General features: G+C 36.9%; 1 protein-coding gene across 2 annotated transcripts in view; it reads right to left on the reverse strand.

Moving 5' to 3' along the window:
* Positions 1–551: 551 nt before the first annotated feature.
* The window catches only part of PIP4K2A (phosphatidylinositol-5-phosphate 4-kinase type 2 alpha), an 87,137-nt gene continuing 68,889 nt past the window's right edge, over positions 552–18,799 (reverse strand). For both annotated transcript variants that reach the window (XM_018075763.2, XM_018075765.2), the window contains exons 7-10: positions 9,343–9,456; positions 5,673–5,916; positions 4,662–4,765; positions 552–2,889 (exon numbers count right to left, since the gene is read on the reverse strand). In XM_018075763.2, coding sequence (XP_017931252.1) covers positions 2,809–2,889; positions 4,662–4,765; positions 5,673–5,916; positions 9,343–9,456 — 543 coding nt within the window. In that variant the 3' untranslated portion in view covers positions 552–2,808. The remainder of the gene's footprint in view (positions 2,890–4,661; positions 4,766–5,672; positions 5,917–9,342; positions 9,457–18,799) is intronic.

Raw genomic sequence — 18,799 nt, forward strand, 5'->3', positions numbered from 1 at the left:
ATTAATACTAGAGACATCATTAAGTGAGTAATTAAGAAGCTGAATATCTCCCCTCTCTATCACTTCACCTACTTTTAACAGAATAGCTCTCCTCAGCCCCCTTGTCTTTGGGGTATATCTACCTTATCATTAATTCAGTCGTGTATTTTACAGGTAAAAATACTGCTGAAAATATTGTCTTGCTACACCTGTGCAATAAACTGAAAAGTGACAAATGTATTAAAAGAATTAAAAGTCAAGTCAGAATAAAGACAAAAAGACACTTTTCTGTCATTTACCCACAATGTGCGGCGCAGTCTGTATCATGCGCTGAAAGCTCTGACAGTAAAAGCCTTGAAATTCTAGAAGGCCCTCCCTCCTTCCCATGAAAGTTTGGGCTTATTCCCAAGTACTTTTTAAATAAACTGGTTTAGCATAAGATGACAGTTAGCAAAGTTACTCCAGGTTTTTTTAAGTTTTGTCTTATTTTTTCCCTTTGCAATACAGGCATCTAACATCCAAAATCCATCTGTAAGCGATCAAAACCACAGGTGAAACACAAGAACGAAGGATTTACCTAGTGAGTCATCAAAGTGCTTTATTTTATAAAGCCTTGCTCATGTTTGGAGTGTAATCTAAGCACTAACATACACAATAATGAGTCTTCCTTGCCCTGTCCAAATAAACAGTTTATCAACAAGAATGAATGACAAAAATGCTACACAGACAAAAAGAATGCTTCACTGTAAATGTGTAAAATGATCTAAAAATGTACACTTGTTGGCCGCAATTAAGAATGTACTCCAAGTATGTGTACCTTATTTTCACTTGAGGGTCTCCCTGTGGCCTCATACCTTCAGAAGCCACAGAATGCTTCAGAAAATGAAACCTGGGAGAGAACATAGACAACCAGGGTGTACAGGGAGAGGACAAAAAAAAAATCAAGCCACAGTACCAACTTATTTAAATACATACAATACAAAAGTATACACATACATTACAGTGCTGCAGACATCACTAAGTCAAACATAACAAAAAATCCTGTGGGAAAGGTTGGGGAAAGGAGAAAAAAAATTAGTACACAGCAACAGGGATAGTATTGCCTTTGGCCGCTGAAGAGAGTGTAATGGGTTGCTATTGTATAGGCTCCTCTGAAGTAAACCACTACGTAAGTTATGCACAGTTGCAGGCTGAACAGCACTGACATTAGTTATGGAGAAGGCATGCTGGCACTCCTGATCCCACTTATAAACGACGATGGGGAGGTTTGACTTCTCTTACATTGCCTACAAAATCTAACAATTTCAATAAAGAAATTTTAAAGGCACAGCTTTAGCACAGTGTATAAGTAGATAAACTTTTAAGCATATGTAAATTTGTCTCTTTCAAGCATGGAGTCTTTCAGGGAAAAATACAAGAGGAGAAGGAATACAATGTTGTTTAAAAATTTTAAACAAGTTAAACATGATCAGCACAGTTTCAGGCAATGTACTATACAATCAAACTTGAGTAAATGGTAGGACAGGTAATTTTGATGCTGAAAGACAATCCTGGGAAAAATCCCTCTGAAATATCCTTTCTTATTTTATTGTAAAAGAGTCTATCACGAAGGTGAGCGAGACATTCACTTTAGTACACTACTGCACATTACCTCTTGGAAGATGACAAAGATTACTTCATTTGTACTGCAAAATAACTTTACATGTAAACTCAAAAGTCATATATTGTACACGGCTCTGAAATTCAGAAATATCCCTGCTTTCCTAATAATGTAAACAGTAAAATTCAGGGTTCATTTTTAGAGGGATAATCTATAATAAAATACCGCTGTTTCAATAGTACAACATAAGCATTTAAACTTCAAATTCCCAGTAAATTACAAGTGAATGGAATTTCTATCAGTGTGCACATCTTTCAGGAGGGGTGAAAGATGGAGCTACTATTGCCCAAAACTATGCGCTTCTTCAGACAAGCTTTTTTTACACTTGTAACATTATTAGTTTCTATATTGCAAGAATAGAAAACAAATGAAAACTTCAGGTAACAAAGTGAAATAAGCAAAGTTTTCCCTTAACATAAGTTTACTATAGCAAAAATGTACACAGCATGAATTACATCAGCTCTTTGTAAGATAAGAGATGCCAGCTCTCAGACTTCTGAGAGGCTCAACTTCCTGATGCAATGTGCTGAAAAGAAGACAAAAACAGGAGAGGGAGATAAAAAAAGGAAAAACCACAACTGCTAGGAACCAAATGGGAAAAGCCTCTGGCACCAAGGGCTATTGCAGCTGCTTTTTTAAGGAGTGCCAGTGTGCAGGGTATAAGTGTAACATTCGCAGTAAGATCATTATTATTGTCATTATCATCATCATCATCATCATCATGAAGAATACTGTCATGTATCTTTTTAGTTCAAAATATAAACTGATCCACAGTTTACAACTTGATATCAATATTGTAGATTTAACATGCATTTACTCTTCCCCACCCCCACCCCACACCTCTTTGCTCATTTTTATTCCGTTTCAGCTGGTAGCATCAGAGTATCTGTCACAGTGCACTCTGAGTAAGCTGTTCTATTTATTGAAATTATTTTAAATTTTTTTTTTGCACACACAAAAGAGTCAGAAATAGCTAGAACTATGCTGGGAATATCAGGCAGCTGTTAAAGCGAGTACTCCACCCCACTTCAGTCATCTTTGCCAGCAGATGTAAACAAAGGGGTTGCTTTCTGCAAGATGAGCGCTTCTCTGAGTTCCTTTTTTCCCCTACACTTGTAGCCACTGCTGCTGTCCCCAGGTCTTGTGTCTGTCCTATGTAACATGATAGGTTACGTCAAGATGTTGGCAATAAAGTCCAAGAATCGCTTTGAATACTGTTCAGGATTAACAGTTGAAATTTCTGCACCAGCCTATACAGGGAATCGGGAGGGGAGAGGAAAGAAGGAAGAACCAGTGTTTTATTTAATGTTTTGTCACCGAGGGTGTTACAGTAAATTTCATGTGTAGTCTCAGAACCAGACAATACAGAATACCAGAAATACAAATTGTAATGCTCCTCAAGCAGAATCTTACCGATGCCTTTTTAGGGTTCACACCAATACAGTGATACTTTGGTTCTCACCACTGTAACACCTGTCCTCCATTTCTGAAACATACTCTTTTTACTTTCCATACTTCTCTTTACTTTCATTGTACTTCAGTCTCCTATATGAATTTTTACTGCACAATTAACCATGCTATCCACTGATTCACCAACAGGTTCTGGTCTCTTGAGCAGCAGTGCCTTCATATAGAGAAGACTGAATTACCATACTCAGATCTGGCATGTCAACATTTGTGTAACATATATTGTTATCTGAATGTTAAATAACCTGGTTTGAAATATATGGTAACAGATATTAACATTTTTTCAACATATATGATTTTAAACCTGGACTAATTGAATAGGCTGTACAATTGCTACTTCAATGAAGTAATGATTTAATTTATATTTTTATTTGGGGTTTACAGAGCCTTAGCCACATTTTTATTCATATTTTTCCTGTTTACCAAAAGGGGTAAATTGCGTGCATGCAATTAATGAATGAACTTCAGCATCAGGTGGCTAAGGGTGGAGAAAGCAAAATAAACAAAATGGTTGTATGAAAGTAATGTTTTGCAGTAAGTTCAAATCACAATCAGCTTCAATAATCATAGTTGTTATTCACAATCTATTTCTATCCCTTATTTAAGCCAGAAGTGTGAGTTTTTAAAGTCTGCTACATTCAAGGTTAAGTAATAATTGCCAGATAATGGCTGCATATGGTCTGCATCAACTTTCAGTTGCCCTGAGAGCAGAGAGTAATGAGAGCATTGTTTTAGAGAGGAAAAAAACACCTTCTACAGGCCTGTGCAGGTCACATCATTCTCTACTGTAAATAAAAAGCCCTGAGCCCTTTGCTTAAAACTCCTCACATGCCCTGACCCTTTAGATACTTGGACAGAGAAGGGATTTTAGCCTCATGAACGAATATGCTCTTTTTAAAAAGTTCATGAAATTTGAACCTGAAATCACCACAGGAGTGATAATGGTAGATATAAATCATTAATTTAGAAAACTGGGCTGTTTCACCATGGTTCTTTGGTGTCTGCTGCTAAGGAGAATTTCAGTCAAAATAAATAAATTCAAGGCATTCAAACAGTAGTCTTCACTGAACAGTCTCTGAGTACTTAATATGTACATTTTATGTTGAATTTTGCAAATTATACTTTTTTTTTCCCTGAAGAAGTCTTGTAGAGTGAGCCACATTATATGCTGAAGAACTAACTTTCAACAGGCTGTCCTAAATAATGAAACCATCACTAAGGTCCTGCATCTGAAATAAGATTTATGGCAGTTTTCATAGTGTGGTGAACAGTTTTGTTTGCATCTCACAAATTTAGGACAAAGTCCTAAAAAGGCATCTCACTAGAGCTCTTTCTGAGCAAGAAAGCTATGCACATGGCTGAAAAAAGAGTTCCACTCTCAGTATGTAAGCTGTAGCAGTTACTTTGTACTTTTTTATTGCACATTAAACTAGCAAAAAGTTCTATCTATTTGCCCTTTCCCTAGATCTACTGAATTGTCCTATATCAGGACACTAAGCAACAAAAATGCATGAATATAAATGGAGTAAGAGGAAAAAGACAACCAGATACTTACCCCATGCTTTACCGTTTTTGCAGCATGGGCAGCTTTCTTTTTTGCATCATAATGAGTAAGAATGTCAATAATGGCCATAAAGTATACTTCCTTCCTAGGTGCATCTGCAAATGGCAAACACAGGGCCGTAACAATGACTTTGGAAACATCTTAGTAACGAGTCCTCCCTCTAACACAGGAGACTTTATAAGACTCAATCTAAGACAGGTCAATGTCAGTCAGAATCAAGATCTGTGAAGACCACAGGCTCAAGCTGTCCTTAACTGAGAGTTTAACTGCATTCATATAAAATGCAAAACTCCCTAAATTACTGTAAAATAGAACACCAGCATACAGAAATAGGAATTATTGCTTAGTTAAAGTAATATGGATTTCATCTTCCTTTGTGTAAAAACTATAAAGTTTTATCTGAAAGGTAATGCTTCTGGGTCAACAAATAAGATCATATTTTCTTTATGAATAAAACCTTGTATTTATTCATGTCAAAGCTTATGAAAAAAACAAACAAGTAGATAACTTTCTTGTCTTGAACAGCCACAGGTAACTAGTTTCATTTAGTTTCACACACTAATATCAAACCCAGTTTCAGGCTTCTTACACACTCCATATGACAACTTTCTTAGCTGGAACACAGAAATTGGGTACAAGTGTACAAATTTTCAAAAAGCAATCAAAGAAGTGAAATATAACTTGGAATGCTGCTTTTCTCATTCTTTCTAGACTGTATTTAACAGTGATATCTTATCTGCCAGAAAAGGAACAATTATAGATACTAGATTTCCTAAAAGGGATGAAAAACCCATGAACTAACTGCTGAAGAACTGCTGAAACTGAATACCTAAGCATTATAAGAATCTTCTGCTTTCTGCTGCACCAAAGAGCAAATTTCCTTTTCTGCAAAGTGAACTTCTATTTTGCAGTTTACATTTGCCTTTACATGGTTGTAAAGACTTTAGGATTCTGATGCAAGAATCAAACCATCTTAACACACAAACATTTATTACTGCTTACTTTCATGGGATTTTATTCCATAAACATCAATAGCTGGATCAAATTCCCCTGGAGCCAAAGGCAGTGAGCTGTTCAGCGTGTTTCCTGGACTGTCTGGAGGGGTTCCAATGGGGTGGGTCCCATCACTTTCACCTTCCTCTTCACCATCATTCTCTTCACACTCTACTTCTTCCTGTTCAGCTCTTTCAACATCATGAATTCCAACCAGCAAGCTGTAGTCCATGAGTTTTAACTGAGCAAGGAACTAGGAAGTGATAATAAGCAATCTATCAGTATCACTGAAAAACACAAGCTCCACTTACAGACAGAAGGTACACAAAGGTGTCATCAGTTAAGAAAAACAGGCACTTCTAAGAGAGAGCAAAAGAGAGGATTAAGGGATAAAGCTAGCAAAGAGGTATTTGATTAAGACATAGTGACAGCACACAGAGAAGTTGAAACTTATACTGTAGCCCACTCTCCCAAAATCCTCAAGGAAAAAGTTTTTTGTGTAGTGAAGACCAGTGTGCTTGCAAGCTGATGACAGTCACTCCTGTCTTGTGTTTCAGCTAGAACCATTGAATACACTGGGCTGGAAGTGACCCACAAGGACCATCGAGACCAGTTCCTGGCCTTGCACAGGACCACCCCGAGAGTCACACCATGTGCCCAAGAGCGTTGTTCAAATGCTTTTTGAACTCTGCCAGGCTTAATACTGTGACCACTTCCCTGGGAAGCCTGTTCCAGTGCCCAACCACCCTCTGGAATACTTGGACATAATATCCAAAACAAACATCCCCTGACACAACTTCAGACCATTCCCTCAAGTTCTCTCACTGGTCACCACAGACAAGAGATCAGTGCCTGCCCCTCCACTTCCTATCACAAGGAAGTTGTGACTGCAATGAGGTCTCCCCTCAGTCTCCTCCAGGCTGAACAGACCAAGTGACCTCAGCTGCTCCTGGTATGGCTTCCCCTCTAGACCCTCACCATCTTTGTAGCCCTTTGGATGCTCCCTAATGGCCTTTTACCTTTCTTATCTTGTAGTGCCCAAAACTGCACACAGCACTCAATTTCCAGACCAGACTCTATGCTATCAGGCGTACAGTGTGCTTTGATCTGGTGCTGAATCTGACCCCTTACTTCCTTTTAAGTCTCATTAAAGAATCATGAAAAAGTGTTCAAATATTCTTGCAGTGGAAAGCCATGAAGTTTTACACCACAAAGACATGAAATGATGCTGTATAAACTTGTGGAGTCCATGCTTATGGTATACAGAGAAAGTGGCTGAAAATAAAAACTATTTCAGTTTTTAGAAACTCTAAATGATTATAAAAAGGAAGTTAGAGCAGATCAGGGAAGAAAGGATTTAAGCCAGACTTTGGAACAGCAATTGTGATGGTGATGAAAGAGATGAGTATAAATTACTAGGTAATGAGAAACTACAGTTTGTCAAAATCCTGATTCTGAGAAAAAGAGACGAACCAGAGATAACAAAGTGACTCCAAATTCTAGTACTAGCAGAAACATTGTGAGATTGAGGTTTTAAGAAGAAAGAAGAAACTTTTTTTTAATGATTTCAATATAATAAAGCAAAAGACTTCACAAGACTAGAAGAGATCTAAGTCTGAAGAGATGACGTACAACAATATGCAACATGAACAGATGAGACTGAAGGCAATGGTGTGAAAAACTCCAGGCATATCATTAGGCACTTGGTAAACAGAGGAAAAAATTCTACCAATACTGATACAGAACAGCACAAAAGGGAACAGACTCTTGGGGAAAAAAAGAGTGAACTGCAAATTAGAAGAGAACGGCTCTTGTAAAAAAGTGTGCTACTGCTAAACAGCAACAAGACTTAGGGAGATCAGTGCAGGGAAAAGATAATCTGATTTAAAATGGAAAAAATACATGTCTTTTCTTAGGACACGTGAGACACCACACAGGAGGCAGGAAAACAGAGCAATAGGTATTTGTATCCAAACAGCAGCAATAGGTATTTGTGTTTGAACACGAGAAGGGGACATTATGACTTGATTATGAGAGAAATAGAGAAGCAATATACAGAGAAACATAGAAACAAAACTTAATGACGAACAAGAACAGATATAAAGTAATATAGCTCAGAATACTATTCCATAATATATGTAACTATAAATACTATGTGATAAGATAATCATATTCTAAGTGTTGTGTATTTCTTTTCATTGTAGCGAAATGTGAGCGTTTACACATTGGGTACAAAGTGTGTATATCAGTGTGTATATTTAACCAGGGCAAAAGAACCAATAAAAGAAAAACAAGGTTAAAGAACAGCTTGCCATTGTTAAAATCAGGAGCCACTTCCCACTGGTGGTTTACATGGATATTAAACAATTCTCTGTATAAATTTTAAATACATGATCTGGAATCTGTAACTATATTCCCAATGGTGTAGAAGATCACACACAATCCAGTTCCTGGGGTAGGAAAGTATCTTCCACATTCCTTGCACACTCTTAAGATATTATCTGCAATCTACTCATTGTATAAAAGCATTAGACAGCAACAGCAGTTCATGTTAAAAGGGCAAAAATTTTAACCCAAATAAACTTATCTCCGGAGCTGTAACATCCATAGAGCAGTTTTCCAGCACAATACTTTAAATACAAATTAAAGACACATTGATATTTCACAAAAGATTTATGTTTTCATCATCATCACCACCATAAATTTCTCAGTTATTATGATGGAAAGTTAGACTTACTCAAAAGCAAATTATTGGGTAGATTCTGAAGTAACAGTATTTTGTTTTGTGCAGCTAATGAGATACAGATCTGAAGAACTAGACAAGTCAATTCATAGAGCCCTTCTGACAGAAATAGCTGAAAGTCTTATTAACTCACAGACACATTTTGCTATCAAGTCTCTTCCAAGTCTGTGCCTTTCCCTTGAAAACAAATTTTAGGCTTTGAATATAAAGCTGCAAAATACTGTGTTTAGTACAAAAATACACAAATTATTTTCAACTATGCAAACTAAAGGCAACTTGGGTGAATGAGTTAGTCTGATGTTTATTTTCTTTTATTAGCTGAACTAAATCAGTTATATTACATTAAATTCATACAGTAACACTTTTCTATTAAGTATTTACTATATTCAGCCAATTACAAATTTGTATGAAAGATAAATGACTACATTATGATAATGAATCCAATTGCTGTACACAAATTACTGAAGCACTCTGCTGTTGTGATACTAAGAATGATTTAAAACTGGATTTCTAATATGAAATAAGACATGCATGGCTGTGAGTGGGGGGATGTTGTGGACAACAGTCTGTGTATGGTCTCAGCTCTGGTGCACCTCCACCTGTAAAATACAACTAACAACACTCACCTCTCTCGGGAGCATTTGGAAGTACTAGGCTTGTAAAGCGCTTAAGCACTAAGTAGTACCATCATTTTAACATCACATCATCAAGGCAGGAACAATGTATGGCAATCAGCTATTGGCAGCAAGGCATTTATGACATCAGCAAAAGCAGTGATCAACTCCTGAAAGTTTAAATTGTGTTTCATTTAAAACAGTTATGCTTACAGTCTTATAAACAAGAGTTTTCATCAATGACTTACAGGTATGATTTCCTGGGATATCTGTAATTTGCCACACATTTTAATCACATTGAAGTGAACAGGTACATTCTTACCTCAACATCCTTTTTGAGTTTCTCAAGGAACATCTTTTTGTCATTCTCATCAATATGAATCTTTTGGCCATCGTTAATAAAATCATTGTCTTTGAATGTCGGCAGCTCTTTGGCCTAAAATAAACCAAAACTCCTGTAAGAGTGGGGTTGCAAAGAGGAGTGTGGTGAAGCTGTTGGCCCAAGGCAGCCCTGCTGCTGGCAGCAGCACCTCCGGAGATCCCCTATGCCCAAAAGGGCACCACCGAGCTGCCTCTTCTCCATGACATGCAGCTCTTTCCTTAGTTTATCCCTCCTGAAATGGCCTAGAATGCATATGTTTACTGGGCATGCAGCAAATGGAGACAGGACAAAATCTCTACCTCAATACTTGATTTGCATTGAACACTGATTTGCATGAGCTTCTTCCAAGATGTGGTTTGTCAAAGTGACTGACAATAAATGAAGTCGAAACACAATCCATACCTTATAACAAAGGGCTTACATCAGATCTTAGAGGAAGTCAAACTGGATTGCATTTTACATAGCTACTGTGAATGTTTACAAACGCCTCATACATATAGAAAAGCATCAAATGAACATGAATTACAAAATTCTGCTTAGAACTGGCAAATGCCAGAGAAGACTACTGCCTCTTATTCTTGATGTTTGAGCATTAGTCGATTATCAACTCTCTCATGAAGTGATTTGCAACAGTGTTAAGGAAAGACAGATAGAGTAACCACTGGATTCAGTACTAAGACACTGCAAATGGGCTCTGTTTTTAAAGGGCAGCAGCTTGAAGTTTACTCAAAAAAACCAGCAAGCCAACAAGCAAAAGAGCAGTTCCTTCAGGGTATTTGGTCAAGCAAACTGGAAGTAACAGTACCTCCTGCAATCAAAAGACTTTAAAAAATAAGCCCATTAAGAGCAATGAACAACCTTTCTTCCTTCCCCCAACCTTTAATCAATACTAGGGAAGAACAGATTTTCTTTAGAAAGAAAATGTTGCAGAACAATGAGTGCTGCAATTATCAATGGCCATGAACTAATGAATACTCTGAATAAAATAATTTCCCCTTAATCCCAAAGTCCTTCTGCTAGGAATAAAAGGCAGCTAACATCAGCCTACTGGAATGTCCTCTGTAAGTTTAACTAGTCAGACATTGCTTATAATCTCACTGGAGATGGTGTTTTTCATAAAGTTTATTTTCTTCCTATGACACAGTAAGGAAAAGAATCTGAGAGGTTCTTTTCTCTGCTCCAAAATGTACATATTGGAAAGCACAGCATTAAAATGTGAGCACCACAGTGGACTCTGAAATGCCCTTTTAAGATCTTCACAATGGCCAAAAGTTCTTTTTGCTGTTGGGCTGTGCACTGAGGTGGCAAAAATACTCAGTTCCCCAACTGTCCAAATTTATTTTTTTGAGCTGGAATTTGTGAATTGTTTGAGACCCCACAATGCTGCTTTTGTTTAGAAAAGCGATCTTTTTCTTCCAATAACTGCTCAAAACCACTTAAGCAATTAGTAACATTTTAACAGTTATGAATCCATAATTAAACTGCATCCTGACACCTATGAACTCTGGAAAAAATAAGATTCTAGTCTGGCTGCTCTGAATTATTACTGTGTTGCATCTAGAACATTCTGATATATTAAAATACCCTTTAACAGAGATCCTCTATTTAAATTTATAATAAAAGGAAAAAAACAACCCAAGCAGCCGAGATGGAGCTATAACCATTTACCCATCCCACACTCCACTTCTGTGGAGGAGTCATCCTGGAGTGCTCGCCTGATTTACTTAAAAATGATGTTGGACACTTTCTGAAGCTCACAATGAATTGTTTACTGCAATATGACTGCACAGCATGCATCGATTTTCTTTCTGGCCTCCTTACTCCACTCAGTAAGTGGTTTAGGATGCAAACGAGCAGGGGAAACATCAGATAAGCATTCCAGGCTAACAGCTGTAGAGATTATCAAAAACAATCGAGCATACTGTCCCATGGACAAGAGTTAATTCTGCAGAGGCGGGACTGTGGATCCAAGGATGTTGCCAACACCGGACGATGGAATCCAGTGCGTGGGATGCTTAAGAATGGAGAGGAGATTTGGATGAATTAATTTAAGATGAAACAATAATGAAAAGAATGCAGGAAACCAAGCTCCCTTCATTTCTAGCCCAAAGTCACTAAAAAAAAAATTCCCCAGATTATTTTTCCACCTAGTATATCCAAGTTATTTATTAAAATAGGCAGAGGTTAAAGCGAAACAAACCCATTAACACTGAAAAAAACCCCCTACTAATGCTGTTTAAAGCTGGGGGATGAGCAGAGAGGAAGGATGTGCTTGTGGTTAAGATGCTGAGATGCATGTTCGTCTCTAGGCTCTGCCAGACTTCCCGCAGAGCACAGCATCAGCCAGTCAGACCGGCGGGCAGCGTGAGGGGGAACCGGCTCTGCTACTGAACACAGCCCTGTCGCTGATAAAAATAAACTTAAATTACAAGTAATGTCTTTTTGGAAGATGGTAGAGCTGGTAAGCCCGTTGTGTGGGTGCCATACTCCACTTTAACCTTGTCCCTGATCTATTTTTAATAAAAGTGAGCTAGCAAAGCTGACACTGCTGCATTTCCTGCCTGCCATCACAAGACCCAAGGGGTACTCCCAAGGACGTTCAGGGCAGTGAGTCAGCTCTCCCAAAAAGCCAGATTCTTCACTGCCTGTGTGCAGGCTCCCCAGTCGTTGATAACCCCCCCGAGGATATTTATCTGAGGTCATTTTTCTTCACCCAAATGCCCATAGCTGTGAAGATTTGGCAAGTGTAGAACCACGTAAGTTAAAAGCCAGTTCTGAAGTATGTGAAGAAAAATGGAAAAGCAAAAGCAGTGGGTCCCACCTAAGAAACTGAAGCTAAAAAGCTATGTGCCAGTGGTTGCCCTCACCACATTATTTGCATGATGCCTCCCTGCCTATACTCTTCCCTCTTTCTAGGTGTTATTAGACAAAGATTTTTTTTCTGTGTGTGCTAGGCAATATTATTCTCCCTATTTATTTAAAGCTGAATAGTTCTAGGATACTGTTGCATATATTACTATGTCCTAGATATTAATAATAACAGCCAACACCAAGAGTGATTCCAGTAGTACTTTAACCTGTCTTAAAATTGATTTGTGAATTTAAGAATTAAGACCTATGAAATATGCAACTAGGAGGGGCTCTTGTAGTTATGCAAAATTAATAATATATGTGTTCATGTTGAAAACTCCTACTATGTTCATTTTCTTCTTATGCACTGAAATAAATAAACAAACACAAATAGAATCATATTGTGGCAGTTTAAAACACTGTCTGAATGAAAAAACTGAGGCTTTGCTTTAATGAAATAATTGATATGGTTAATTTTTTATGAAGTCTCAAATATTCCAATGAAGCAAAATCCTTGTTGGAAAAAGATTCTCCTAGAATGTAATTCATTATAATGAACATATTACTGTCATTAAAGAACTAAATATTTTAAGAGCTGCACAGGAGATGAACATTAACTACTTCCACTAAATTAATAATAGATTTTCTTTCTGAACCACCTCCATTGTTTTTATTCCCCTACTTAAAGATGCAAGAAAGGCACAACAGGTTTTACAGATATGAAATATTTATTTATAAAAAAAACCATGTTATTTGCACACTTCAGGTTTGCATTCCGAAGTTTGCCATGGTCACAGAGAATTTTAATGGCAGGAAGATTTCACTGCCTTTCAAAAGGCTGAAAATCAATAGAGATTTCTTAGTAACTAAGATGACAGACTGTGTAAAGCCTTATTCAAAACGTAAAATTATACTGTAAGAGCCAACTGATATTGTTTTGGTTAAAAAAAACAACCTTGGAACGTAGGTACCAGGTGAAGTTTTATTTCTATATCAACATGGAAATAGTTTTTGTATATTTCTTAACACATCTCAATTCACCATCCTAGCCTAATGTGTTGTAATGAATATTAACAATTATTTTTCCCCAAAAGAATTTTTTGTGCATCGTGACATCAAAAATAATGGTCATAGCTAACACTAATCCTGACATTTTGGAAGCAGCTTACTAAAACAGCTATAGGTTACATAAGTTTCAGTGTAAGTTTTGGACTGAAAAAGGAAAAAGACTAATTGTCTTCACAACCTAGCAGAATTTCTCACCTAACAAAGGCAAAGATTAGGTTGTAGGAGAAACGTGGCATAGCAGACTTAATTTTTGTTTGGAACTAGACACAAGTCATACTATTCACACAGTTAATCATGGAAAAATTTGGCTTACAATTTATAACTCTTGAAAATGATATAAAACATCTGCCAAGAGTAAAGGTCCACACCCTGGGCTTCTTTCAGAGCAAATGCCCACATACATCTTTATTTTTCGGGTTCACCAGCATACACGGAAGGCAGTATTTGGGGGGGGGGAAGATAATAATATTAAATATAGTTTGCAGTAATTTGGAACAGGTAGTTTTGAATTGAATCAAAAAGTCTGGAGTCACTAGATCTACAACACGGAAGAATAACTTCCTTTGGAAGGCTGAACACTGCAGCTTCTTCCCTCCAGTATTTCTGTGACCTGGGTCCAAACTTTTGTTGTACAATTTGCCCTGTCCTAGACCAGAGTTTCTAAACAAACAAGGGTCTGCAGCTCCACAGTGACATCACAGGTCTGTAAAAGGCAATGGAAATAGAGCTGTAACCCTAAAATGCGGTCTGAGGGGGAACACTGGAATGATTTTAGCTGTGTAACTGTAATTAAGCATTTTTGTAGGACAAAAAAATTGTGCTGGATGCTGTAGATGGGTTAGGTATTCAAGCATGCACCAAAATAGAAACTGTCTTTTCAATGCTCAGGGAAACGCACCCAGAATTATTCCTAGTGTTAATGTCTTCCTGCTGCAAGATGAACATGCAACATAAAAAATGCAACACAAAATTCCCCTTTTATTTTTTCAGCATATGGAAAACAGACTTTTAAACAACAACAACAACAAAAACCAAAACAAAGGCAAATTAGTGATTTGTTTGGAAAAACAATAATGGGGTTGATGCCACGTGAAGGCAAAACGCTGTAATAGGAATCGGAACTCTGAATGTCTATTTGTATCTTGGCAGTGTGATGTTTTGAAAGTTATAATCTCTGTACTTTGCAACCTTGAGATTCATTTCACAAGGAAATCTAAGACACTTCACAGGTCTGTTGGGTAAGACTGGCACACGAAGCAGACTGAAATCACTAAAAGAAATTAGTAAAGCCATGCTGTTCTGAAATTAGCAATTTTAAAATAGCAGGAAATAATAGCTCAGACTTTGGAATGATCCACCTTGAATAAAGTTTTACATAATGACATCAAAAAACAAACAAACAAAAAACCACCAAAAAACCAAACCTGAGTCAAGACTGATTGATCTTGTTGCGATGCTCCTACATGAAACCCCTTCTTCCTTAGGTTATACTTTGCTCTCAGAAATCAGTTAATTACTATATGTTGTAATATATAAAATAAACCACAAAGCTAACACCTAGTGGCATCTTCCAATCTAATTATTGCAGCTATGTATTTTGCATACAATTTAACTAAGATATAACATAACTGCCAACTATGGCAATCTTTTTCCAAAGAGAAACTCGAATATAAAATCCTTTGTTCAATTGTATTTACTATAATTTTTCTGCATTTATGCTGATTTATGAAACAACCCATACCACGGAGGTGGCAATGCAACCAGTTTTAGATTAATTTTAAAACATGTAATAATCTCTCTAATTGCTCAAGAAAGATGAAATGTGGTGGGCATCAGTTCAGTTAGGTTTTATTTTTCTTCTTAAAATTTCCTTCTGAGCTGCTCACTCACAAGCAACATGTTTAAGTTCTTTTATCAGTACAAGCAGACTCAGCTGTTACTGCTAATTTAATGTCCTACTGCAAGTATGGCATAATTGTGAGCAGGCAGACCACCAGGGGAGTTCTGCATTATCCTCATTTCACTTAAGAGGGCAAAATTGTCCAAGGAATGAATAGAAAATGCCCACTATTAAAATAATAAAAATAAAGAGAACTAAAGCCTAAAAATTAAAAAGGAGCAGCTGTCAGAATTTGACAACTGTTGACACGTACCATTCTTTTAAAATTCAAGACAACTGTAAGTGCATGTTATGATACATGTTGCCAAGAAAGCAATGCCTTCTTTATTATTAAAAATATCATTTATAACGCAAATGAAAGGAATTGCGTGTTAAGGTGAAATCCAAGGGATGGAGCTTGTCTCTGCACTGACTATCATGAAATACTGAAATGACAGCTTCAGAGCTTCTCATCAGTATGTTAGGATATTAAACAGCTGAAGACGGTCAAACAGGAGGTAAACTGAAAACAGGATGGAAAAGTACCATTCTGAAAAGTCAATCCAGACAACTTTTCTTCCTAAAAACTGATTTAAAAAATGTTTGAATACTAGTACCTATTTTACACTACCAAACTAAAGTAGAAACATACTTTCCCCCCCAGTTTCTTATATTACAGTCCACTAAGTCTTTCTGCGTAATTGTTTCTTCTTTATAAACTCAGTAAATAACAACTTGCTGTTTGATAGGAAAAAGATTCAAGAGCATCATAACTTTTGCCAAATTTGCCTTTAAAAAGTAATTTATCTAAAATTTACAGTCTGTATCGGAATGTGACTGAAAGACTTGCTCTTCTGTTTTCTGACTTCTCCAGCTTTAATAGAAGTAAACACGTTATTCTTGATATTCTGGAAACCATTTGATTACTTCAATATTGGCATTTGAAATTCAATATGAATTACTTAAAAGCCTGCTTAAAACCTAGAGCATTGCTGGAAATCTTAGCCATACATTTTAGCACCAAAAGCTTCCTGTTTTATTACTGTTTCTAAGCTGTGAATAGCAATAGACACCTTCAAAAATAAGTAATTAAATAATGCTACCATTAATTGAAATTATATTAGTGTCATTTCAGAATAATATTAATACATTGATGATTTAACTTGCCTCTGGCTAAAAATTAGCTAATAAGTTACTACACCAGCTACGGTTCTCAGATTGTCTGGTTTTGTTTAATCATTCAGGACAATTTCTTCTAAGATAGGAGATGCCAAAATCTCTTCAGAGAATTTGCTAAAATGTCTTTTTTTTCCCTCCCTCCCTTCCTTTTCAAGCCAAAATTTTCCATCTGTTTTAACATCTTTAAGACTGATTTGAGATTCCCAGAGATGACAACAAACAAAAAGTTTGAAACAATGACATCTACTTAAGTGAAAATTGAAGTGATAAAACATGGTATAACTCGCCAGTTATGAGTAATGGACCATTTACATACTTAGGTCAACACAGTCCTCAAGGACCTGGAATCAGTGACACATATGCAGACATACATCTCATAACACCAGCCCTTTAGAACCACTCAGAGTTTCAAAACAAAACTTTGCTTGTCTATTTGTAGAAATATACAACACCTTTTTTATTTAACCTCAAAAACTGCCTTGGAAACATCTGAGTAGCTTAGGTGAGTAAATCACTGCTGTTCTCATGCCTATTGCAGATTCAGATCATAGTGACAATGAATGTCCTGAACATCTGCAATCCACAGGTGCAGCATATTCTTCTCACCCTTTCAAATCAAACAGCAGACTCCAAAACTTAACAAAAGCCAAGTACTAAGGAAAATAATATTTTTCCCTTGCTTAAATCTCTAGAAGTATTTCTTAAAGTGTAAAATGTTGTTCCCTCAATGAACTTAGAAGTCTATCCAATAATTCCCTTTCTTAAACATTTGTTCTGAGTGTGAGCTTGTGGCTTCCCTGCTGCATTGCACTGTTGTTGGAGGAGCAGAAAGCTGTTCTGAAAGCCTCAGACCGTCTGCTTGCAACATCAATAAGCTTTGTGCAGTTCCACCTCCAAGAAATCAAACTATTAAAATAGCAAGATAAGAATTATTTCTTTTAGAGAAGTACTCAGAATCAAAGAGGAGGTCCTAGATGTGAAGTTGATAGGAATTTTTATTTGCCTTACCAAAGTTATGATTTCACATTAAATTTAGAGAATAATTGTTGTATACAGTTATACAAAACTACACAATTTAGTTTCAACTTAGCTATAAGCAAGTTCAATAGTAATTTTGCCATGAACTTCCATGGGAACAAAATAAAGGCACTGTTTCTTTGAGGTCCTCACTTGATGTATTAACTGCACTATGTGTGGACTATTATTAATCTATTTATTATTACGAGGCATATTCCTAAAACTGCCCAAAACTACTGCACTAAATATCTGTATAGTATCAGCTCCTGTACAGCTGAATACGCAACATATTGTTCAATTTTACATTATTATTATTCCAAGCATTAATGTTGCAACCTGAAGTAGTCCCATCAAAATAATCTGTCAGACTATTTCAGCACTACCAGCAGAGGTTTTCAGTGACGTAAGTTACTGTTTGTAAGACAATGAAGGGTTAATCCCTCCGTTTTAAAAACACTAGAGTTGCACTACTAAACAAGAACAAAAACAGATGACAAGAAAAGAAAGGAGACTATTCAGGACATGTTCTTGAGGGCCCTGTACAGCAAAAAGAGAGCTTATGCTGACAATCCTAACTGCAGCTGGCATTTGGGACATGGTAGTTGCCTAATGCTGGAAAAAGAATTTTAAGTGTTTGGTCATGCCTTGGGACAAAATGGAAAAACTCTGCACAGAGTTTTTCATGCAGCCAGAACTGCAGGGCTGACAGCTACTGCCATGTCCCTTATTCCTTAGTGCAGTTGTGTGATCTCTAGAAGGCTCAGAGAGGCAGGTATGATACAACTAATGCTTAGGAAAAAAAAAAAAAAGATCTCAATGGAATTTGGGGACAATATAAAATAAAGTCTCTTAAGTGAACTGTTGAATGATCTCATGCTAATTCAGAAGGAATGTGCTTGGAAAAATTAAGAAAACAAGGGTCATGGGTTCATAGAATCACAGAATACTCTGAGTTGGAAAGGATCCACAAGGATCATCAAATCCTACTCGTAAGTGAATGGCCCCTATGGGGATCAAACCCACAACCTTGGCATTATTAGCACTGTGCTCTAACCAACTGGGCTAATCTCAGGGTCATTAGCCTTCACCCAAATTTGAAATCTAAGAAGTCTGAGATGATGGAGACTATGTTCCACTTTCAATTATCTGCAGAATCTTTAGACAAGCCTCTCCTAAAGCACCATCAAGGTTATTTCAGTAAAACCTCAAAGAAAAAAGGATTTTGAGGATATTAAATGTCTCAAATGAACCGAAGTTGAAGGTGCAGAAAAAGACAGTGATCAATTTTCTTTTAGAGGAAAGCTTCAGCCCAGAATTTGAGGGAGACTGTCTCTCAGTATGGCTACATGGACATCTGTCAGTCACTCGCTCCTTTCCATGGGCTTTACATACCCAGGGTTCTCA

The sequence above is a fragment of the Manacus vitellinus genome, unplaced genomic scaffold (assembly GCF_001715985.3).
Source record: "Manacus vitellinus isolate BGI_N305 unplaced genomic scaffold, ASM171598v3 scaffold_3_pilon, whole genome shotgun sequence".
In the NCBI taxonomy this organism is placed as follows: Eukaryota; Metazoa; Chordata; class Aves; order Passeriformes; family Pipridae; genus Manacus; species Manacus vitellinus.